The sequence below is a fragment of the Acanthopagrus latus genome, chromosome 24 (genome assembly GCF_904848185.1).
Source record: "Acanthopagrus latus isolate v.2019 chromosome 24, fAcaLat1.1, whole genome shotgun sequence".
In the NCBI taxonomy this organism is placed as follows: domain Eukaryota; kingdom Metazoa; phylum Chordata; class Actinopteri; order Spariformes; family Sparidae; genus Acanthopagrus; species Acanthopagrus latus.
In genome coordinates, this window is record NC_051062.1 from 14,800,416 (window position 1) to 14,824,177 (window position 23,762).

Below are 23,762 nucleotides of genomic sequence, written 5' to 3' on the forward strand. Positions count from 1 at the left end.
GGGGGGGGAGGGGGAGGGGCGGAGAGGGAGAGGGGGAGGGACTGAAGGGGAGAGGGGGAGGAGCTGAGGGGGAGATGGGGAGGAGCTGAGGAGGGGATTCCTGCTCCCTCCCGTCTCAGGCTGAGGAGCTGTTTGGATGGGGGAGGCGCCGGCTGGGCGGGTCTCTGATGTGCAGCGGCCCGTGCAGCTGCTCCTCCCCCACCGCCTGGTCCGGACCTCCTCTGTTCTGGAGAACCAGGTTCAGTCTCACTGCCTTCTTTAAAAACTGAAACTTCATCACATCGTCTCACGTGGTCCAAGTTTAACAACAGTATCAGTGAAAATAAACTTCTCACATGTTTTTCTGAGAGCGACAGGAACATTAAACTCTCTTTAGATCTTTATTTCCTTATTTACATGAACTTTGTGCAGGTTAGAGTCAAAAACAGCCGGTTTAAAAAGCATAAAATGATCATCAATCATATGATCGTGTTTTGGCTGTTATGATGTAATCATCCCTGTGACTTTATACAGATAAAACATTAAAAATCACAGTTTCTTTTGCCATTTAATGAAGGAACGTTTCTGTCTCGAGGATCAAGAAGTTTAATTCTTGAAAACAATTAAGTCATTAAAAACAGTATTTACTGAGTTTCCTTCTCCGTGTTTAGTTTCATACATAACGAGTCGGGTCTCCTGTTCATGTTGACATCTGCACCCGTCGAAGTTAAAAGTGTCAGAGCCAATAAGAGTTCGGTGTCAGTTTGTTTCCTCCCCGACGACGATCCTTCAGACCGCATCAAGACGTCGAGCTGAAACACGGCAGACGTCGCAGGATCACATTCCCTCCGTCAGACCGCTGAGCGATGAGGAAGAGGAGGATGAAATGTGACGGAGAGCAGAAAGAGTGGAAAGAGGAGAAGAAGAGATGACGGCTGGATGTTGTCTCAACTCACAGGAGGAGAAGGAAAGGTCACCTGGAAGACGTGAAAGCCGACGGCCTTCATTTCCAAACCTCGTCTTTCAACGAGCTATTTGCATTCCCTCCATCGAAACGCTCCCCCCGCACTCTCTCCTCTGCACGGCCGCTTATTTAAGTTTAAAAGCATCGGCACATTACCGCTGACAGACTGTAAAAGAAGATTTATGCCCGGCCCCGCCGCCGCGCTCCAATCTGTTATTGTAATTCAGCCTGAAGAAAGAGTTGTGGTCGCGGCCCGGTCGGCCTGGACGAGCGTCTGCCAGCGCCGGCCTGCTTTTATCAACCTCCACAGATTCGTTTTAAAGGATCCACCTGGAGACGCGGGTCACTGCAGAACCGCTCATACAGTCGAGTTCAAAGATCAGCAGCAGGAATCATTTCATCCACTGTCGCTCGGTAAAAACACAGGATTCTGCTGCTCCAACAGGTTTCATTTATTCTTCATTATTCTGAATAAAAACTTCAAAAACTAAACGTTTGTTAGAGGAGAAACACGAGCAGGAGGCCGACTGTGAAACTGAAAACACTCCATCATTTGTGTCGATGCTGATTTAAAAATCAACTCGAATCATCTTTATTTGTTCTGTAATAATAAACTCAAATAAACTCAAATGTACCAAAGTTCTATCAAATTAAATTATTTAAAAGATGTGAACCCGCATAAAAACATATTTTATTTCATAAGAATTATTTGAGGAAAATCAGAAATAAGAAAATGTTTTAAATCTTTAAAATGTTTTGTGCAGCGCAGTTAAAAAATAATTAATTTCCTGCAGAAACTTTTCACCTCAAAGACGTTTCTGATGACTGGAAGCTGTATTTATTTTTTTAATAAATGAATCAATGCGAAACATGAGCAGGAATCAATCATTTCCCTCAAAACGCCGAGATAAATATGTATCATATCAACATTTGTACTATATGACATTTCCAGCCGTGTTTCTGGAGACAGAACCAGGAATTTTCAGCCAAACAGCATCTTTTTTTTTAACCCTGACCAAGTGGTGTGTTTGTGTGTTAAGATAACAAATTATCTTGGTGACAGAAAAGGACATTGTTGAAACTAGAATCACTTGCATTATTTAAATTGAAATATATTGACTTAAATAATGTTAAATCAGGCAAAAAAAAAAGGCAGTTTAGAAACATTTTCACCCCAAAATCAACCAAAAGTCACAATTTTGGTCAGAAGATCAGAGTGAAAGAGAGTCGACCCTGCAGCATCGTTTGGATTATACGGACTAACATTATATTAAATTATCATATGTAGCTGTTCGGACCCTAAAGGTAAAGCTTCACCTGCCAAACAAGAACGTGCATGATGACGTCACTTCCTGTGTATGAACAGAAGCTCTGGTTCTGAACTTACGGTCGGCCGGGCTCAGTCCTCTGGCGGCGGAGATCATGGACAGGGTGGGGCTGCCGTGCACCGAGCGCAGGTAGTGCTCCATGTGGGGGTGGACGTACGGGTGCGGCGGGCTGAAGGGGGAGTCGCCGGTCGCCACGGCGGCGGGCGAAAGGCGGATCAGGGAGATGTCGGAGATGACGGGGCTGCCGGCCAAACCTGCAGGACTGGACGAGAGGAAAGAGGAGAAATAAATCAGTCGAGTCACACAGTTCGTCTCTGACACGAGTGAGTAATCCGTCTGCAAACCTGATCCTCCGAGGCTCGCAGTGACATCACGTCTGACACCGCTCCTCTATCCAGCGTCTGATCTGAGAGTCAGAGGAGGAGGTGAGACCGGGGTCACCAGGAGACGAGGAGACGAGGAGACGAGGAGGGAGGACGCTCTGAGGGTGACGCTGAAACCCGCGGGGCGTTCGTCGGTGTCGTTTATCCGTTAGCTCATCTCCAGAGTCGAGCCGGGACGATTGTTTGAACCGTGATGAAAGAACGTAACGCTGACACCTCTGTGGTTCCCCGACTCTGACTGACTGTCAGTATTTCAAAAGTATCTCTGTTACAAACAGCAGACGTTCAGTCTCCTGATCAGTGTAGAAGAAGAACTGCACCTCACAACTACATCAGCTGTTATCTGCACCGAAGTGTCCGGATCTCTTTCTGCACCGATGAAAAGTTTCTCTACCTCATGAACTTCCTGCTTGTTGTGATCTAAATGTCCTGATCGAACACGTGATCAAAACGTTTCCTGCATGTTGCGTTTGAGGCCCGGTGAGATCTCCGGATGTCGGCGCCGGTCTGTCCTCAGAGCTGACGACTCCTGTCCGTCCGTCCGTCCGTCTCACCTGGCTGCTTCGTTAAAAATACATCGTCCATCATCCAACAAAGGCTTTATGACCTCGCAGCCACATTGTTGGATTGCATCACGAGTGAGGCAATGTTTTTCTCTTCGCAGAAGATAAAGATCTGATTTTCCACCCAAAAACATAATCATCCCCACAGCGTGTGTGAATTATTGAGGCTCTCATCATGTAACGGCCTGCAGGTGAGCTGTCTGTCTTTGAATCGGGTTTGTTTACCGTGATAACAAGCTGCTCCAACAATCAGTCCGACTCGTACGAACACTATTAATATTTCTGTCTCTACGTGCAGCCTGAGAAGCTTTGTTCTGCCAGCGCCGTAAAGAAGCGGGCGCTCGTAAGAACAAGTCATGTAACATTCAGGTATTCAGAGAGGCTCCGGCTGCGGGTCAGTTTTCCGGGCGTCTGCGCGGCGCTGGGCGAACACAATGCCGGGCCTCCGGAGCGTAACCCGGCGCCGGGCTGAGGCCGGAGAGAGGAGGGGGTTTAATTTCTGCCTCCTCAGGACGCTCATTGAAGAAGAGTTCACACAGACGCCGAGAATCAGAGTCAAACACAAAGCTCTGAGAAACACTTGTTCCCGATCCAGAACCAGAACAAGATGTGGCACCAGCGATGATGGCGTCATATCACCAAACCACAGACCACTGTTCAAGACTACGTTTCAACATTTGTAAGAGTGAAACCAACAAAACTAAAGTCAGGACGTTTGTGTTGTGACAAAACTAGAGATTTTAACGAGCTGTCAGGATGTTTGTGGTGATTAAATTGGATGTTTTTGATGAGAAGTTGGGACGTTTTCAGCCCCGTTAGAACGGACAAAACATTCAAACTATCGAGATCCAAAATCTTTACACACATTACAAGTTGCGTTCTGCAGCTTCAGAGCCAGAAATGTTTCTCTAACCGTCTTTGCTAACATGCAGAAGTTTCCCTGCTTCAGCCTGAATGAACCCGTGTGGATGATGTGAAACAGGCGGCGTTTGAAGGAATCTGATCCAGCGTCAGCTCTCACACCTCCTGGCAGACATTACCTTATTCTCCGCTCCATTCGCTGCTGTTTACATCTGTTTTACTGGCCCAGCAGCTGCTGACATGATATTAATACATTAACGAGGTGTGTGACTCTATAGACGAGTTACAGCTCAGACTCAGGAATATGACGCTGTCCTGAAGTTTTTCTACTCTGACTTTAGACTTCATTGTTAAAGATTCGGTGCCAAAACTTCCATGAAATAATCATCAGGTAACACAAACCTGCTGTGGTGATGTCGTGTTTCTCCTCTCACATTAACAGTAAAAGCTGTTATAAGCTCCAAAACACAAAGATTTTTGGTTAAGAAAAGCAGCAAATTGTCACATTTAAGAAGCTGGAAACTGTCAGTTTTTTTTACATTTTTGCTTAAAAAGTTACTCAAACAATTAAATATTTATAAAAAATAGTCAACGAATCTTGTAATTATTGCAGCCCTGTGGAAGAAACTGTAAAATGTTTTTGAAAGTGAATTCTGAGGAACATGGATGTGTGTTATTACCTGTGAAAGTGTTGCTTTCTACCTGCAGTGTGTGTGTGTGTGTGTGTGTGTGTGAGTGTGTGTTCAGTTCTCGGCGACACCAGAGATGAATTACAGTGTGACAGTGAGTCTCGTCTCCGGTGTCGGGCTCGGGGAGCTCTCTGATTTAGATAAATCACGCCGTCCAGCGCGCGGCTGAATAAACTCCCTCTGTAGGTTTATGAGTCGCTGCTGCTGCTGCTGCTGCTGCTGCTGCGTGAAGCGGACGCCTCAAACTTAACAGGCAACACCACCAACACAAAACCCCCGAACGCCTCCCTCCTCATGCAGAGGAAGAAATGACCTAGATACAAACAAACACATCACAGCGCTGCAAATCATGGCCTCCTTAAAAAGTCATTTCACCGTCTCATCCTCCGGTTTGTTCCGTCTTCAAAGCTGGACGGAGACTCTTTCTGGGAGAAGTCGCCCGTTTGAAGCGAGTGTTTTAAATCTTTGTAGGACATCACAGAGGCTGAGACTGCAGCGTGTCGTTTCTGCCGGGTGTTTGATTCTGTCTCCACTTAAAGGACTGAAACATTAGAGAGCTTCATCACCTGGTGCAACGACAATCACCTGAAGATCAGCAAAACCAGGCAATGAACGAATCTACAAACCACAGATGAGCTGCAACCTCACGTTTCTTTCGGTTCAACTTCTTTGCGGACTACAAGACTTCACCTGACTTTATATCATCAGGAGGGAGGAGATGATGACTGAACATTAATATTTAGCTGAACTGCTCCTTTAAAGCAGCATCGTGTGGATCAGAACCAAACAGACGTGGACTGAAACACGTTGCAGACTCAGACCTCAGCAGACGTTCAAGTGAATAAACAGCTGACGGGATGTTGGACACTTGAACCTGCACAACCTCAAACCCTCCTGACCTTCGGCCTGTCCGGTTCTGAACAGCTGACCCACCGGACCGGTTCACAAACACCCTGAAAGGCTTCAGAGTGAAGTGTAAAAACACAACGTTACATTAAAGTCTTGAACATTCGTGGCCTTTTCTCACTTCTTCTTCCTCTGTTTCATCTTCAGAACTATAACTTGATTTCTTACATCAGATCTGAGTTTGATCTGTCAGGACTGGCCCGGCCCGGCCCGGCCCGGCCCGACCCGGCCCGGCCTCTGACATGTCTTCCAGAGGAGGAAGTGCTCCTGCTGGTGTTCTCCCTCCTGCTACCTTCCTCGCCTCACTGTCATCTGCCGGCGTCGGCGAGGGAAGAAAAAGCGCCGTGGCTGCGTGGAAGAAAAAGGAGGCTTCCCCTCGGCTGCTTTTTATGACAGGCTTGACAAAATAACCAGCCCTCTCATTACGGTATATGCAAACAATGATAAAGGGGACGGCGCAGAGATGTCATGTTAGACAATCAAGCAGGGGACCTCTGACACGCTGCCACGGGCGAATAATAAAGTGCCGCGCCAGGCGACAAATGACACCGCACTTAATTTGCTGCGCAATGTTCCTGTAATTAGGTGAATTTGGCACAGGCAGGGGGGAGCGACAGCTAGATCAAGGTCTTGATGAATTAGGGGTCCACTGTCAAGATCAAATCACATTAATCAAGGTGGCCGAGTCCGCGGACAGCCGGCCCCCCTCCCCTCCCCCGGCCTGCACTCTCCCAGCCGCCGTGATGAATAGCCCTGCTTCCACCAGGCGCCAAGTATGCATCACCATCAAATCTGTGAATTTAAATGTAAGAGTACTATTTGGAGAATTCTATTGACTTTTTTTGTCCCGGCGCCAGTTTTTCCTTTGTGATAAAGTAACATTAAACTCCTGCAGGAAGCCGCTGGTTCAGTTTCAAAGTGTGCCACAGATTTCAGCTCCAAACTGAACCGTGCCGAGGACGACGCACAGCGCAGCTCTGTAGAAATGACAGAGACGTTTGAAATAAACCCAGAAGTTGTTGTTTGCAGTCCAGTTCTTCCAACTGTGACTCATCAAGTCACTGCTGCAGTCAGCATGATGAACAATTAGCTTCTGAACAGCCACTGAACACGACAACATGTTGTAAGATTATCTCGATATCGTAACGCAGCATTCAAAAGAACATGAAGTAGTTTTTGCTGCTGTTGTTTGTAGTTCAGTCCACAAAGTCTCTGTTCTGTAATTAACAGAACAACAATTAGCTTCTGAACACATCGATTTTTTTCTTTGTCCCGTAACTCTTAAAGTCCTTGTTGTTCTGTTTCAAAGTGTGATGGACATTTATCCAACGTTCATGCATTTTTACTTAATCATCTTCTGATCAGTTTCATCACTCTGACACTGCTTCCATGTTTTGTGAATATGAACCTTCACTTCCTTTTCCTGCAGCAGAAAGATTTAGCTTTTTGCATTATTTCTTAATAACGTCGCTGTTCTAGAAAATAAGCGTGAATTACTATGATTATCTTCACACGTCCACTTTGCACAGGCTGCATCTCAGCAGTGAACACTGAAGCCTCTGATCGGTGCGTAGAAGCACCGTGATCCACTTTCCACACGAGTCTGTGATTCCAGCAATATTCATTTATAAAGTCAACCTCCTATGATCAGCTATTCAAATCAAAGTGTTAAACATTATTTAGCTTCTGAACACGTCCACGTTCACGCAGATTTAGACGCATCCATGTTTTCTGGACACAACTCGAAGCCTCTGATCGTCGACTTCTCTCACATCACATCGTCTTCATCAGATTATTGTCAACAACAAGAGACAACTCAGCGTCTCTTCAAGCAGATTTCGCTGTTTGTTTGCAGTCCAGTTTTTACATTTTACAACACAAGATATTTTTCTTCAGCACAACAAATCAGTCCGGTTGGATTCTGTTCAACACTCTCTTGTTTTCTTCCCTCCAACCTGAATTTCCCTCAGGAAAATAAATGGGACTGCCTCTGGTATTGAACCCGGCGCAGCCTGGACGTCGGCCTCACCACCGGCGCTGCAGCAGCACACGCAGCCTGTGCCGTGACCTCGATACTCTGAGAGTTTAATTACCGCGCTCGCTCGCTCGCTCGGGGGCAACACGGCCTGCACCACACAGATTAGCTCCACAACAAGCCATTAATGAATATAAAGAGGTGCTGGATGTATTATGTCATCAGTGATGGATCCGGCCCTGCCGATCGCCGCTAATGGAGCGAGCTGCAGATTGATACGAGCCGACCGGCAGAGATTTATTTACTTATTACCTTTTTATTCTTCCGGCAGGGTAACTGACTACATTTATATCTCAGTGTTTGTATTTTAGGCTTCAGGAGGAGGTTTTTGTTTTTACTTCTCTTTATTTCTGTGACAGCTGGAATTACAGGTGACGAACAAAACACACGATCGGATTCGGATGATAAAATAAGATTGATTGCTGTAGATTCCATCAGTAGTTTCCAGTGTGTGTGTCTTACAGCTGCTGGTCGGGTCGGGACCAGAGTGATTGCTTGTTTTGGTTCTGTGAACGGTTGTGATTGATTACGATGATGTGATGAATTGATTCGTTTTCTTCGTGCACGTTTCAACAAAGAAAATGTTGCATTATTACGGCATCTTTACTTTAAGTTGGTCACCTTTGTATCGCATCAACATATCTGTAATATGTGTCGTAACCTGTAAATGACGAGACACTTCGTCATACTGAAGCTACTGACCATGTCGACTGTCGGTGACTCTCAGAATGACAGCATAGATTCACTGACCGGTCAGGGTTAGTAAAACATTGCGGTTCGGGTTTAAAGAGCGGTTAGCGGTTACTGGAAAGACTTTTCCAACTGTGTTTCTGGCGACAAACCCAGTTTTTTTTACAGAATTTGGGGGATTTCCATCCCATATCCAGCTGTTTGTGTCAAAAAGAAACTGGACAGACAGTCGGAGAGTGTCGGCCCGGTTCCAGACTGTTAGCGGCGACAAAACCCGATGTTTCTGATGAGACGTCGACCTGAACCTGCTATTTTAATCCAAAACCAGCTGTTATTTGTGCCAGAAGCTAACCAGACCATCACAACACAACACACACAAGCTACAAAATACCTGCGGCAGCGTTTATTCGTTTATTCTGATGTTGGTTTATTCAGCTTTTGTTATGTTGTTATTTTTAACTCCGACAACAAAAATCTGTCCAAAATTATCAAGAAATGTAATAAAAAGCTTAAAATACGGTTTAATCTGAGACGAGACGTCTGCAACCATAGAGACAATCTACGAGAATACACACCTGTTTCTACAAATGAATATAAAAATCTGAATAGCTAATATCTGAACATTTGTGTCTGATGCTCCAGCTGTAAAATGCCTTGCTCGGCGGCTCCTCGGCTACTAAAATTGGATCCCAGTAAACTTCAGACTTCGAGCTTCACAGCGTTTCATCTGCAGTCGGCTGGAGCCAAAAGAGCAAAAAGAGCCAAAAAAAAAAAAGAAGCTCGCCCACATAATCAAACTGTATCGGAAACAGGGGAAGTTTCGAAGCAGCATTGATTATTCACTTTGGAAGTCAGCATGTTGTCATCTGCTTTTGATACTGAACTTGGCGAGCGCTCAGCTCTCATCAGCGCCGGCTAACATCCACTCCAGCAAATCCTCCAGAGCTACAGAAGAGAAGCAGCCAGAGTGCCGTACAGTGGTGAGAGTTCACATCACAACATCTGACGACGCTAACTTCCGTCTGAGGAACCGTTAGAAGACATTTACCTGACGGAGAACAGGCCACTTACCCGTGCATGGCGTGCAGCGCGTGGGGCTCGTAGTGGTATCGCCCCTCCTGGTGGCGCATGTCGATCGGGATGGGCGTGTGGAAGGTGGGGAAGATGTGGTGGGGGGCTGCCGGAACAGAAAAGCAAAGAAGAAGAAGAAGAAGAAGACGGAGTTAGACGAGGAGGGAGGGAGAGGAGACTTCAAAACACACACACACTCAAAAAAAAAAGGGCTAGCGGGAGGAATTTCAAAGGCAAACGGGCTACAATAAAGAAACATGAATTTCAGAGCGAGCTGAGCACTTTCGTGTAAAATATTGGCACTATCACACGAGAGGAGTGGAAGAAATAAATAAATAATCAAAGTCGTCCTGAGGAATCCTACATCTCCAACATAAAAGATATCCAACCGGGCTTCTGACAAAGACCTGCAGCGAGACGCTCTTTGAACTAGACGGGATGATGGACTGTGTGCAGGGAAGCTGCGGCCCGACTCAAACCGGGTCTGACAGCGCCGGGAAAGTCTTCCTACTGCTCGTCCAAACAGAAACACAGCCGGGTCAGCTGTAAACACCACGGCTGCCTCGTGAATTCTGCTTCAGCGACGGGCGGGTTCTGCTTTGTGTTCGGAGGGACGGAGAGACCGAAGCAGCGTTCTGGACCTTCGTCTGTCTGATACAAGGTGACAAAACCAGCAACGCAAAAGCGCTTCAGTGACCATCACTGAACCTGGACCTCCATCCTGCTCGGGTCCTGATGACTTCCTAAACTTAACTTTGTCCTCGTGGAAGTTTGAGGTTTGCTCTCTGGAACTGGTGCAGGATGATGTTCTCTGCAGACGACAGAACGATGCTTTCACTCCTCACGATCGAGTCTTCCTCAGAGAGCGACTTCCTCACAGACAATCGCACCGACATCATCACTCGATTCAGTGATTTCTACATTTATATTCAGCAAATCACCTCGTAAATCCTGACATCTCGCCTACTTGATAGCACGTTAGCTAACGACACCTGAGCACTGCTGACTCTGACATGTGACCTGAGATCATTTCAGCCTCTTTCACAGGATCAAGTATTCAGACCTGAAGATGAAGCTCATTAAAGCTGCTCCTCTGCTTCCAATCTAAGCGTCCAGGTTTAACAGCCTTTACGAGCTTCGTGTGTTTCATCGTGCGTCCTTTAAATGGCCCTTGTTATTTTTCATTAAACCTCTTGTTTTCCTTTCTCATAGTTTGGACGTTTACCCAAAACATCAGAACTAATTAGCTGCTGCGCTAACGCAGGCGTCTCTGTTTTACCGCCGTGTGAACGAAGCCTTTCGCTGGGTTTATGGAGTTATGTTTCTCGTTAACATTTTTCTCAGGTTTTTATTTTAGCTCCACGAGGGCATTGCCTAACTCTCTCTCTCTCTCTCTCATCATGTCTTCCCTCGCTCGCCCTCTGCACAGTGTTCACATCCTGTTAATTACAACCTGGTGTGTCTCGTCTCCGAGCTGCCGGATCGCAGGAGAACAAAAAGACGGAGAGGAGGAGGAGGAGGAGGAGGAGGAGGAGGAGGAGGAGGAGGTGAGCCAGCTGATCTCTGGTCTGCATTAAAATTCTTCTCCTGTCACACACACACACACACACACTCTCTCACACTCTCTAGCGGGAATCTCGCAGGGTGACCTGGGATTTCGGAGCGTCGGGGTCAGGGCCACGGATCATTATCTGCGCTGGGGAGGGATAACCGGGGCCTCCGAGGGCTCCCGGGGGCCCCGGGACCTGAGTGAGTCAGCATTCCAGGTCCATCCCTCTCACTCTGCACCCTGACAGCCTGACGGACAGACCCGGTCCCACGACGCCGGCAGAAATAGCGCCTCTTTCCTTCATTTTCGGTCTGCGCAGTGCCACCGAGGCCTGACGGGACGAGGTCGGTTTCCTGTCACCAAACAAACCACCAGCATCCCCTCTCACTGATCCAGCTGCAGCTTGACCAACCTGAAGGTTTTTATTTGGATTCTGGACGAACTTAAAGTGGAGAGAAGCTGTTCAGTGTTGAGTTGTTTCCTCACAGCTGCTCAGCATTACAGCTGCTGCCGTCTGACTTTTGAATGTCAGGTGTGGCGCCTTTATTACAGACTTTCAGATGAATTAAAGACACCAGCCCGAGGCTGTTTCCATGACACACACTTCAGAGGAGGAGCAGCTACGACTTTAACACGACTCAGTCACGACTCCAACACACCGAACGAACGAGCCGCTGAGTGAACCCAGCTGGGATCAGCTCGGTCGCTCAGCGGACGTGAAGTCGAGGCGTCGACACAAACACAAACATGTCTGTATCTTAAAACAAGAATCAAGTGTCGATGCACAAAACCAGAAGTTCTGACAGACTTTGACTAACAAACACAACTGAAGTTCTGCAGTGAAGCTGAAGAACGTGAGGAGTAAAAGACGTCAGACGATCATCCCTCCTGCACGACTCGCTGCAGCAGGCAAAAGAAAAGCGCTTGAACTGAAATCATTCTGCAGTTTCTTCATGTGATCTGGTGTCTCGTTAAGACTCGCTGGGCGTCTCCTCCTCATATTTCACCATTAATCAGAATAGATGCCGAGACAGAACAAAGATAAACACTGACACGTGATCAGATCTGAGTTTCATGTGATGCTGTGATGATCTGTACAGTGTAGACATGAATTTCCAGGAGAAACAAACATGAATTATAATCTAAATCACGAAAACTTTGTCGTGTTTTGGCGTCACGTTACAGAAAAATCTCTCGTCATGTTTCCTCGGCTTCTTTCTTTGGTTTGTCGGCAGACGTGTCATCCGGAAAATAGTCCATAAAATTCAAAACAAACCAGAAATTAAACTGCACTTTAAAGAGTGACTCCACCCCCAGTGAGGTCACTTGGTGGCTGAGATGGATTGTGGGTAATGCAGGCAGCAGAATTTGTTGACAAATAATCAAAATCAATACTACACGCTTTTTTTTCCTCCATACATTCTTCTTCCTTCTTTTAAAAACCTGGAGCCTACATTACCCACAATGCAACTCGGCTACTTAGTGACATCACTGCAGGCAATTTATAAGATGTTCAGATCCACAAGATGTGCAAAAAAATCAGAAAGTAAATAAATGTTCTCGATTCATTGATTAATTATTCAGATGACTGTGAAAAAATTTGATCTATATGACGTCTTCAAGTGTCTTGTTTTAGTCCACAGCCCAAACAGTTTTGGTAAATGTGCAGTTAAAAGTTTCAGTCTGAGGTTCGGAGTGACCCGTCAGGTCCGGACACGTCGGACCTGGAGGTTCAGCCGCTCCTCCGGGTTCCTCTGCGGCCCTGCGTGGCGTCCTGGCCGGGGGATTGACCAGGCAGCCTTATTCCATCACCGAGACAGCTCCATTGTTCTGCCGCCACGGGAAGAACAAAAGGCGAGCGCTCATGAGAGTTCAAGAGGCACATTTACCTGATTCGCTGGGCCCCGATCCCCCCTGGGCGTTAGCAGCGTCAGGCGGCGCCGCCGTGGCCTCGCCTGGGCTCCAGCCATCTATTAGTCTTTGCTCGATAACATTTGTTTTAACGCCGCAGCGAGCCGGCTACAGTTTTTCATCGTCAGCCCCTCCTTCTGTAGCACGCAGCAGAAACACCGCTTCCTCGTGTGGCTGCAGCGCGTTACCTTAAAGTTCAGGACGAGATCGTCTTCACTGAAGACATGCTGAGAAACTTTGACACTGTTAACCTCTCAGAGTTCATTCAGACACAGAAACTCAGACAAAGTATCCCAGAGCAAAAATAACAACACGACCAGGTCACGAGAGGAAGATCACAGCTGGAAACAGCTGGCTCAGGATTTCTTCTTCTCTGATTTAACAAAAGTAAACAGGGTCCATTCAGTGCATCACTTCCTGTGCAGTGGAGGACAGAAGAAGAACGGTCCATGTTCTGACTACAAGCCGGATCAATAGAGCCGTTAACTAACAGATCAGCTGCAGAACCAGAGCTTTAAATCAACAACACAAATATCAATCATACTGTTATTTTACTGTCTCTCGGTCCTACAAAACTTCTGTTCTTCTGTCCAAAAGTCAACAAATACAGCAGCTATGAGAGGCTGAACACTGAGAAAACAGAAGTTCAACTCTTGTCACAGGTTTAAACGTCTGTAAACAGGTTGTTTTCCTTCAGAAACGCTTTTCAGATGTCGCTCGGGAACCCACAAGAAAAATAAGAACCTTCAGGTTTTCCTTGTGACGTCTTCAGGGGTTCTTAACGTGTTGGAGAACCAGAGGATCCATCCATCCATCCATCCATCCATCCATCCATCCATCCATCCATGGTAGTCGTACAGTCTCCTATCAGTCTCTGACGGCTGTGTTCAGTCCAGGTGTTAATACCCATCATGCATCACGGGGCTGGAGGGCTGCTGACGGGCCTCCTGCGCTCGCCGTGCCACGAGCGGCATGTTGTTAGCATGCTGTTTGTGCAATTTAGGTACTTAAAAGACTGCTCGGGTTCAAAGACTGATCGCACCGTCGAGTAATCACCCACCTCCACGCTCGCCTGATTTATCACCTCCTCGCTTAATAGCGCTGCTTAACACACAGGTTTGTCCAGATTAAGTAATTACCTTAAAGCAAAAGTTTATTATCTGCTCCGACGGGCCGGTGATAAAGGCCCGCTGTCGAGACGAGCCACAGAAAGAGCCGGTCGCTGCTGAATGAGAGCGATAATTAAAACACAATGAATTAAATCGTTGCTTCTGGGGCTGTCACCGTGCTCCCCAGCTAACATCCATATTACCCCGCTGGCACCCTTACTAGGAGGGCGCCTGGGATTATACCTCGGCCCGGACCAGTCGAGCAGCTGAATGGGAAATTACTCCAATGGGCCGTCTGTAAATTAAACAGACCTAGTTCCTCTCCAGCAGCAGGAGGAGGAAGGAGGGTGAGGCGAGAGGAGCAACGCCTGAGTGTTACACATTAGCTCGGCTCGCTTCTCGTCGCCATGTCTTAATGAGGGGGAGGCCGCCGCGGGTACAGATGCTGGAGGAGGGACGGAACAACCCGGGAACACGGGGGAACGTTCTGAGTGATGCGCCTCTTCCTCGTGATGAATGCGTCGCAGGTGGAAGCGGGAGACGTCTCCTCGCCTCCCCGAGGAGGCCCGGACCTCCAGCTCGATCTACAGAAATAGATCTCGCCGCGTCCTGTCGCGTCAGCACTCGGCCGCCTCCCGTGTCGATAAACGCTCCGCTGCACACCTGACACATGCTGCTGAAGCTGAATCCTCGCTATTTTTTGACCCCCAGGTTTATTTTGTTTGACATTTCGCTGCTGCTAAAGCTGGTCGGACCTCTTCAGCTCCATCAGAACCACAGAGGAGCGTTATTAGTTTCCCTTCTCCTAATCAACCGTGTGAAGACGGAGGGTGTTTGGTGCTTTATGTTCATAATAACACGTCAGTGCTGGGCTCCATATCAGTATCATATAGTTTCTGCTAGAAAAACACACGTTGTCTTCGATTGTGGATCATCAGTGTCGCCTTCTGCTGCTTTTAAAGGCTCGTTACAGTGACGTGATGTCAATTTATGAACTTAGAGAAACGTTGGTTTGTCTGAAGAAAATGTACATCAGTGCTACAACTTAAAGGTCCAGTGTGTAGGATTCAGGGCCATCTGTAGGAACCAATAGTCATATGAGGAGGTTTCCAGATGTATACATGCATCACGTATCGTGATAAAGCCTAAAAGATATCATGATATTATCTCGCTAAGCTGTAATGTCAGACGTATCACCACCCAAAGACTGTTTCTCACGTCATCTTTGGCACATTTCTGCAGAGAGATCCACCTGAAGCAGAGCTGTAATCACACCTACAGACGTCTCAGTGGCAGAGTTGGTGTTTATGAAAGGCTTCGCTTCACTCTGCTCGATTACAAGCCAGCAGGGCCCCGTAAACTAAACTCAGATGGGCTCCTGACCAGCTTGTTTATGGGAGAGTTTTTGTAACGTGTCATCGCGCCGGGGCAGAGGTTCTGTTGGTGAGGAGACGTCCAAACAAATCAGAGCCCGGATCTTGTAATTTCAGCTCAAAGTGATGGTGGTGTAATTCCCCCAAGAACACAAAGACAGAGCAGAAAATGATGATCAGATGAGATGTTACAGCAGTCTGAAGTATAAAGGAAGGGGTCTGTTTCTCCACAACAGGACGAGAAACAGCAAAAACTCTAAAGTAGAGCGACTGGCAAAAGCTCCCGTCCGACCTCAGAGCAGCTCTCAGCAGTGGGAAAGTGTTAATCAGGATTAGAAAGTCAATTCCCTTTAGGTTTGTCTCCTTTTCTCTATTGTTTCCTCTCAAGCCGTCTCCCACATGCTTCTGTTCAGCAGAGAAAAGAGTCGACAGAGAGGTATTGTTGACCGAGGTCAGTTTGAAGTGTGTGTGTGTGTGTGTGTGTGTGTGTGTGTGTGTGAGGAGGGTTTTGTGTGGAGTCCAGAGGTCACGACGGAGGTGACGGAGCAACACAACACACTCCCTCTTTCTACCATCTCTCTGGTGCTGGATGCAGCTGAAGATCTGCCAGGTTTCACTGCTTGTTTCTGGGGCTGAACTGTTTATCTTCAGCTCAGGTGTGCTTCTTCAGCAGGTTTTGTGGCGCCAAAACTTGGTGGTTTTTGAGGAGACCTGGGGATTTTTCTGGCGTTTTTGTTGCGACCAAAGCTGTTTGTTTCCAGGGGAAGACTGAGCATCTTCAGCTGTGGTTGTGGTGACAAAATGTGGTGTTTTTTAAGGAGACCTGGGGAATTTTCCAACTGTTTTTGTGGCCACCAAATCTGGCTACCCACAAAAGGGTTTTTTTTTTTTAAGGAGAGACCTTCCAGCCTCTTTTGTGATGACCAAAATAATCTGTCTTTTGAGGGAGTTCAGAGAATCTCCAGCTGTTTTTGTGATGACCAAAACTGGGAGTTTTTTAAGGAGACCTGTTGTCCTTTCCAGCTGTGTTTGTGGAGACCAGCGTTAGCAGTTTGTCAAGGAAAGTCACACCATCTCCAGATGTTGTTGTAGTGTAGTAAAACTGCACACTTTGGGGCATTTCTAACATTTCTTGTGGTGACCAAAGCCAGCTGCTGTTCATGGGACGCTGAAGCATCTCCAGACGTTTTTGTGGAGACAAAATCAGGTTTTTTTTAAGTTTGCACAACAGCAAAAAAGGGGAAATACAAAATATTGAGATGCTGCTAGACGTTCGACTTCCTCTCCAGGCTTTACACAAACACACTATAGTCCAACAAGCACAACACACACGACAACACACTCCTTTAGAGAGTGTAATCTGGGTTTGTGGAGCCTCTGCATCCTCCCCCTCCTCCTGCATCTCATCCCAAGTGGGCCACCTCTGACCCGAACGATTCAGCCTCTGAATAGGACCGGCGACGGCCACAAAGCCCTGCAAACAGCTCAGTGTGTAATGATAAAGTGGCGAGCTCGGGAGGGAAGAAGAAGAAGAAGAAGCTGCCTCGCACACAATTAAGTGCTGACTCGCACCTCGTCTTGTCTGAGCACATCGGATCGGAACCGGAGCAGAAAATGAGCCACGTTTTAGGAACTGATGCTCCAAACTGTGCAGGGATTCAAAAGGAAAAATCATCATCCTCGAAGTGGAACAAAACATTAAACATGAAGCCTTTAAACTTACTGTAGCTTCTGCTACATAATGCTGACCCAAAATAAAAAATCTCAGCCATGTCGCGATTCATCTTAAAAGTCCCGTCTAATGAGTTCCTGTGACTCGCGTTCGGACTTGTTAAGAAAGAGATGGTGTAAATGAGAGCAGCACTGATCTGCATATTCTCTGACCTTATTCCAGTCCTCGCTCGGCCTGGTTTGGTAGCTAATTAGCTCGCGCAAACACCACCAATGGGTACAAGACAAAGCACATCAGGACAACAATTAGTCTAAAAGAGCCATTAGCTTCCCGAGCAAATGAGGCTGCAGCGCGGAGAAACACTGCAGAGAGGAGACGCTCATGTCACCGCTCAGATCGAGGAGGTGGAAGTGTTGAATATTATTACAACCAGGCTGAATGTTTGGTCACTTCTGTCTGAGTGCAGAAAGAAACAGCAACAGAGACGAGAAGGAGCTGATGATGATGATGATGATGATGATGATGAGGAGTTTGTGTATGTGGTCTGGTGTGTTGTTTCTGTGTTTGTCTCCAGAAGCAGCAGATTCTGAGGTGGAGTTTCCCCAGTAAACACACCGACCTGTTCAGCTGCAGAAACTAGAGCTTATCAACCACAAAAACACACAACCGGAGCTGTGAGCAGCTTTATAGCATTGGTTACGGTTATAATAGATAGTTCAGAGTTCAGTGTTTTACTATTTTGTATTTCATGTTTAAAATCTTGTTTTTAGCACCAGCAGATGTTAAAATAGGAGGCTTGTCACCAGAAGGGTCCAGCAGTGGGAGTACGACAAGTTTCAAAGGGCCAAAACCTTTCCAACAGATGCAGAAACGTTCCCACATTTCTTTCCCATTTGTCATCACAGATTTAGAGAAATGATCCCGTTATTCACCCGTTTATTACGTCATAACAACCGGAGATTAAACTATGAACATCAGACTGTCAGTTATCATCAGCATCCCTTTCTTTCCCTGTTTTCTTTTGCAGAATGTAAAATTAGACTCTGTAAAGTAACTACAGGAATACAAACCCTCTGACATCTAACAGAGTAGAGGTTCATAGTTACTGCCACAGTTTGGAACCAGGATAAATCATAAACAGAGACAAACTAAAACTGACGAGGGAGTTTCTGACTCGTGCTCAACCTTCATCACTCATTTCATCCTGACGGCTCAAAGCTCCAGGACTTCGCTCATTTTCTGTCCAATTTGAAAGACGGAGGGGAAGCCCCTGGTCTGGAAACAGGAGCTCGGCTGAGGGGATTGTTGGAGAGGGGAGGCCTCCCACCTCCGACATCCCCGGCTGAGAGCGAGCGGGGGCGGGCGGCCGCCTGCTGAGGCTTCCTGTCGGTCCTCGACGTCACTCAGGCTCGCGTTACGGCCGGAGCTGGCTGTGTTTTTGTGTACGAGGCCCCGCAGACGGGCTGTCAGCTGTGATCGAGTTTCCCCGTCAGTAAGAAATGTGTCATTACACCCACGTCCCGACGGTTTACACACATTATCCTGCAGCCGGCCGCTGCCGCCTGCTGCTCTCTGAGCTGGAGGTGGAGACAGATTGATTTCTGAAAGACGTGTTGCTGCAGAACTGACTGGACTGAACTGGAAATGGTACCGTGACGTTCCCCCAGAAGCCTCCCTGCCTGATGAGGAGCGGCTCTGAGTCGATGGGAATATTGAGAGGAAGGTCGAGCCTCCTTTTGTAAAAGTACAAAGAGCGAGTTCGCCAGTCAGGCGGAGAGCGAGGAGACGCCTTCATGTGACCCTGCGTGGGTTCGGTGCTGTCGCCGCGGTGACAAAGAGCGGCGGAGGCCCGGATGAGTCTCAATACAGAGAGAGAAAAAGACTGACGGGCTCAAAAGTTACACAACTGATTCTGAGGGAGATGCTGAGAGTTAAAAAGTCATCATGACTTCACAGAAACATTCAGGTAGGAAAACTTCCAACGTCGTCCATCCATCAATGGACACGTCATCTCTCTGTTCTCCTGACAACATCCGAGGGTTTGACTAACACCTGGAAGAACTGTTACAGTCTGACTGGTTCGAAATGCAACCGGACCGTTCGATCCAGTATACAGAACCAACCTTAGACAGGACATCTCAACAGGAAGTAAACTACAGGCACAGTTAATGGTCAACTTTAACATTACTTAGCAATCAAACAACCGTTAAGGACTGCAGAGAAACTCCACCAACAACTCAACCTGAAATCTTTGATTTCAGAGGCTGACTGGACCTGGAATCAGCAGCAGCGTGTACAGACTCCATGTTTCCACTCACAGACAGAAAGAAGTTCATGTAGAACATTTGCCGAATTTACAAGAAGGTCCAAATAATGCAGAATGAGTCGGAGACAGAGTTTCACAGAGTTTATAAAGTTTCTCTGAAGTCGACAACTCTTAAAATTAGCTGGTTTGTTAAGGGAGTCTGGTGACGCTGTGGTCGGCTGACACAGTATTATTTGTTTGCTCTCTGAGTTTCTGCGTCTCCATCAGAAGCATCTCTTCTGTCATTTCAAAGCTCTGAGTGACGTCCAGCTCCGACACAAAGTGTTTTATTGAGCCTCTAATCGGTTTCACTGGCTGTCTGAGTGCAGCGTGAGGCCGGCTGACAGGGAACCATTTACTTCACCCTGTTTATGAGGGAAAAAACTCCTCAGTGTTGAGTTTAGGAAAGAGCAAAGTCATATTTACGGTGTTTTAACAGTTGCGGGGCCGCCGCCGATGCAGGCGCTGGTCTGGTGCTGAGGGGGGAAACTCTCTGAAACACAACACCTCGCTAGAAATCCATGAATGTGACAACCTGGTGCTTCATAAAGATTTATAACGGGCAGACAAACAGCAGACTGTGTGTTTATCCTCACGCCGAGCTTTGATTTCCACTGTAGCAGAGCTAATTAGCTGTTATTGCTAATCTCCAGCTGCTTTCTCGGTACTTACAAGGCAATTAGTGTTCCTCTCCTCGTCTCGCTGTGACTGAGCTCAGAGCAGCGGAGCTCTCAGCCGGCAGCTGCAGCAGCTTCAGGCCCGTCAGGCCCGTCAGGCCCGGTCCACCTCGCATGTTGGACTTCAGAAACAAACAGAACATCTTCACTCTGAGCAGAACAACATGGAGGACGCTCATTGTTAGACGTAGGGAGGAAACCTGGTCATCAAACGTGCACTGAAAAGTCTGATTCTCACATTTAAATCTAGTCAAATTCTATTCTTGTTATTATGAATTTGTTCTGCAGAACTTCACGCTGCTCCTGTAGAGCTGGAGGCAGTGAAGTCTTCACTGTCTCTCTCCTGGAGTTTTTCCTCCTCTTATAACATGATGGTGGCCCTCCAGTCTGCGGTTGTCCGGGTCAGAACCAGAACGAGCTGCTAAAACCCCAAAGAATTTGATCCGTCTGGACTTCAGATGCTTTTGCTCTCGACAAATCTCGTACAAAATCTTGCAGAAAGCAGCAGTTTGTGTGTTTGTCAGCGAGCGCTCGGTGATTTAAAGCGAGCTGCTTGTTGTTCTGGGTCGAGGCCGGCTGGATGCACAGATCACATCAGCACCACATGACTGGGTCCAGGATCCGTGTTGCCGGGGCGTCCGTGTCCTCTCGGACCAGATCAGAGACGAGAGCATATAAATAAATATTGTAAATGTTTCATGAACAAATGAAGAAGTTTCTCCTGATTTTCTGACTCAAACTGAAATAATCTCCGTCTGTTTCTGGTTTAAGAGGCACTTTTCCTCCAGTTATCTTCACTTTTTTGATCTTTCATGTCTCATTCAAGTCTAAGGAGGCAGCTCGGCCTCCATGTTGGACCCAGACAGACCTGGGAGCTGCCCTGAACCTCCGCGGCGACCTCTCAGGAGGCGGGGAGCTGATTTGCAGTCTGGTGGAGCAGCGGAGGAGGGCTTCCAAATAGAAAGATGAAGAAAGGTGGGGGAGTTTTGGCCTAATCCTCTGAAACATCCATATATCGCTGCTGAGCGTCGGCTCCCGCAGCTGTAAATCTGCAGGAATGCAGCCTGTTGTTTTTGGAATCAGTGCGAGCAAACGTTAACGGCCGAGAGAGATTGATGTCTGCAGACGTCGCCTGAAGCTTGTGGCTGCACATATATCAGCAGGCAGCCGTCCTGAGCGCAGCACAGACGGGCGACACTGTGACGAACTCAAACTCTGATGAGCAACACGACGTCTGACGACTTGTTTCTGTCTTTGTCTTCACTGGAACCGTCTGTGTGTTTACTGAACACATAAGACGCTGTAATCATTATTATTATATATTTTACAGGTAATTACTCGCTCTTTTCAGGATCCAGGACAATTTATCTGTCAGAATTAGGTGGACGAAGTGAAGAGAATCGGACTGATGTCGGTGGAGACGGGCCAGAACTTGTGTTTGATGATAAAACCTTCAAATAACATCACGATATGTTTCAGTTGTATCTTACTGAAGTGGATCAGGACCGCTGTGAAGAGGTCTGATTTTCTGTTGTTCTACCGTTCTGTTCTGAACACCAGGTTCTGTTCTGAACACCAGGTCCTGTTCTGAACACCAGGTCCTGTTCTGAACACCAGGTTCTGTTCTGAACACCAGGTCCTGTTCTGAACACCAGGTCCTGTTCTGAACACCAGGTTCTGTTCTGAACACCAGGTTCTGTTCTGAACACCAGGTCCTGTTCTGAACACCAGGTTCTGTTCTGAACACCAGGTTCTGCTGGATGAATCCTGGTTGTGTCCAGCTGTTCAGGCTGGCGGTCCAACAGTTTGTGTGTTAAAGCATTTTGTGTGCGTCGGCCCGTGTTAATGTCGGGGGGATATTTTTCCGGCGCCGCCTCTCGGAGGCCTCCCCGGGCCGGGCCTCATTTAACCAGCACCGAGGCAGCAGAAGAGAAAAGAGCCGCCCCCTCTTCTTCTTCTTCTCCTCCTCCTCCTCCTCAGGAAGATTAGTGGCCGTCCTTTTGGAGCGGGAGGTGGATGCTGAGTCTTTCTCCGTCACATTTCTCTCTGCCAGCGGGCCTGACCCGGCCCGAGTGCTCCCTGTGCAGCTCGCCAGCGTCCCGCCACCATCAATTACTCACCGTCCGCCGGCCCGAGATAAAGAACGCGTCCTTATCTCTGACTCACCTCTCTTAAAACACTATTTACTCAGCCCGGCCCGTCCCCATTCATCTCACACATCCACACTAATCCCATTGTTCCTAACGGGCCGCAGCTGGACCCGCAGCTGGACCCGCAGCTGGACCCGCAGCTGGACCCGCGGGCTGGACCCGCGGGCTGGATCAGATGGGGTTTACTTTGATCCAAAGCACCTTACAGAACCAGAGGGACTGATCCCTGGAGGAACCGCTCTACAGAGTCCAAACAAGGCGAGATGTTCTGTTCAGCCTCAGGTCGAGGTGATCAGAACCGATTCTGCAGAACTTGAACAGGGTCAATAACGCTCATCATCGTCAGACGTGTCCAACAGCTCAGAACCCCTAAAAATATATTAACTTTAATTCAACATAATAAATAAATGGCTCAATCAATAAATTAATATGCCGATAATAACAACAAAAACATTTAAAGATCAATGAAGACGTTCATTAATTTATCAAACGTGACGTGAATGTTTTTATCTTTGTATCAATTCCTGTTTAATTTTCTCTTTTATAACTTAATGCTTTAATCTTAAATGTCTATTTTCTTTTTAAATTTCTTAATATATTTGTGTTTTATTTTCCTTTTGCAGGTCAAATATAAATGAATACATTAATATTGATCAACTCACCTTTTGTTTCTCTGCTATTTCATTTATTCATTTGAATTTCTTTATTTTTGCATTTATTTATTAGTGTGTTTGTCTTTTATCTCACAAAGTTGAAGGGGAAAATAACACAGAAATTAATATTAGAATTCATTTTAAAATGTTGAATATAAATAACTAAACAAATGCACTTTATGTAGACATAATTAGGACATAAAAATCTATTTACTGAACCATTCTTTGTCATTTTTAATCTTTATTGTTGGCGGGCTACAAGAAAAGGTTGGTTATTAGCAAAAAGTATTAATAATGATTTTTTTCTGGTTAATTTTCTTTGTCTTAATAATAAAACAAATACATAAATTCCTTTTTAAATGAGTAAATCAAATGAAAACATAAATAATGAAAAGGTAATTAAAATAAATGATGCTGTATTTTATAAATACGTTAAAGCTGACAGTTATTACTGTATTTCTGGTTCATTTCCTGACATATTAACTGATTTATTGAGCCATTTATTTTCTACATTAAAATAAAGACACGACAGAGTTGTCATGACGGACAGAACCAGAACTGTTCTGAAGAGCTCCAACATGCTTCCTCTTGGATTCTTCCTGTAAGTGTCTGTTTAGCCTGTTTAGGTCTGCCTCCCCCTCCCCCACCTCCACCCAGAATGCCCCGGGGCAGCCGAGGAGGTGCTAAGTACTTAGGGTTCGTCCCCGCGGACCATCCAGACTCAGCAGAAAGACCTGGGAGGCTGCAGGGAGGGACGGAGGGAGGGAGGGAGCATCAATCTCCCTCTCCAATGACAAACTCACTCTCAGCAAGATGTATGTCATGAGCCACCAAAGCCAGTTAATCAAATCATTAGCGGCAGCCGGTAGTTTCCTGTGGCCTAGTTTACCGACA

The 23,762-nt window shown here is 46.8% G+C and overlaps 1 protein-coding gene and 1 long non-coding RNA gene across 4 annotated transcripts in view; one reads left to right on the forward strand and one right to left on the reverse strand.

The window, feature by feature from the left end:
- The window catches only part of LOC119015332, a 70,836-nt gene that overhangs the window by 34,523 nt on the left and 12,551 nt on the right, over nucleotides 1-23,762 (forward strand). The window lies entirely within an intron of this gene.
- The window catches only part of LOC119015197 (zinc finger protein GLI2-like), a 58,785-nt gene that overhangs the window by 19,711 nt on the left and 15,312 nt on the right, over nucleotides 1-23,762 (reverse strand). The window contains exons 1-3 of one of the 3 annotated variants that reach the window (XM_037090985.1): nucleotides 20,061-20,203; nucleotides 9,470-9,575; nucleotides 2,331-2,533 (exon numbers count right to left, since the gene is read on the reverse strand). In XM_037090985.1, coding sequence (XP_036946880.1) covers nucleotides 2,331-2,533; nucleotides 9,470-9,528 — 262 coding nt within the window. In that variant the 5' untranslated portion in view covers nucleotides 9,529-9,575; nucleotides 20,061-20,203. Of the gene's footprint in view, nucleotides 1-2,330; nucleotides 2,534-2,615; nucleotides 3,550-9,469; nucleotides 9,576-20,060; nucleotides 20,204-23,762 lie in introns of those variants that run through there. The other 2 variants (XM_037090984.1, XM_037090986.1) reach the window with 2 other exon arrangements.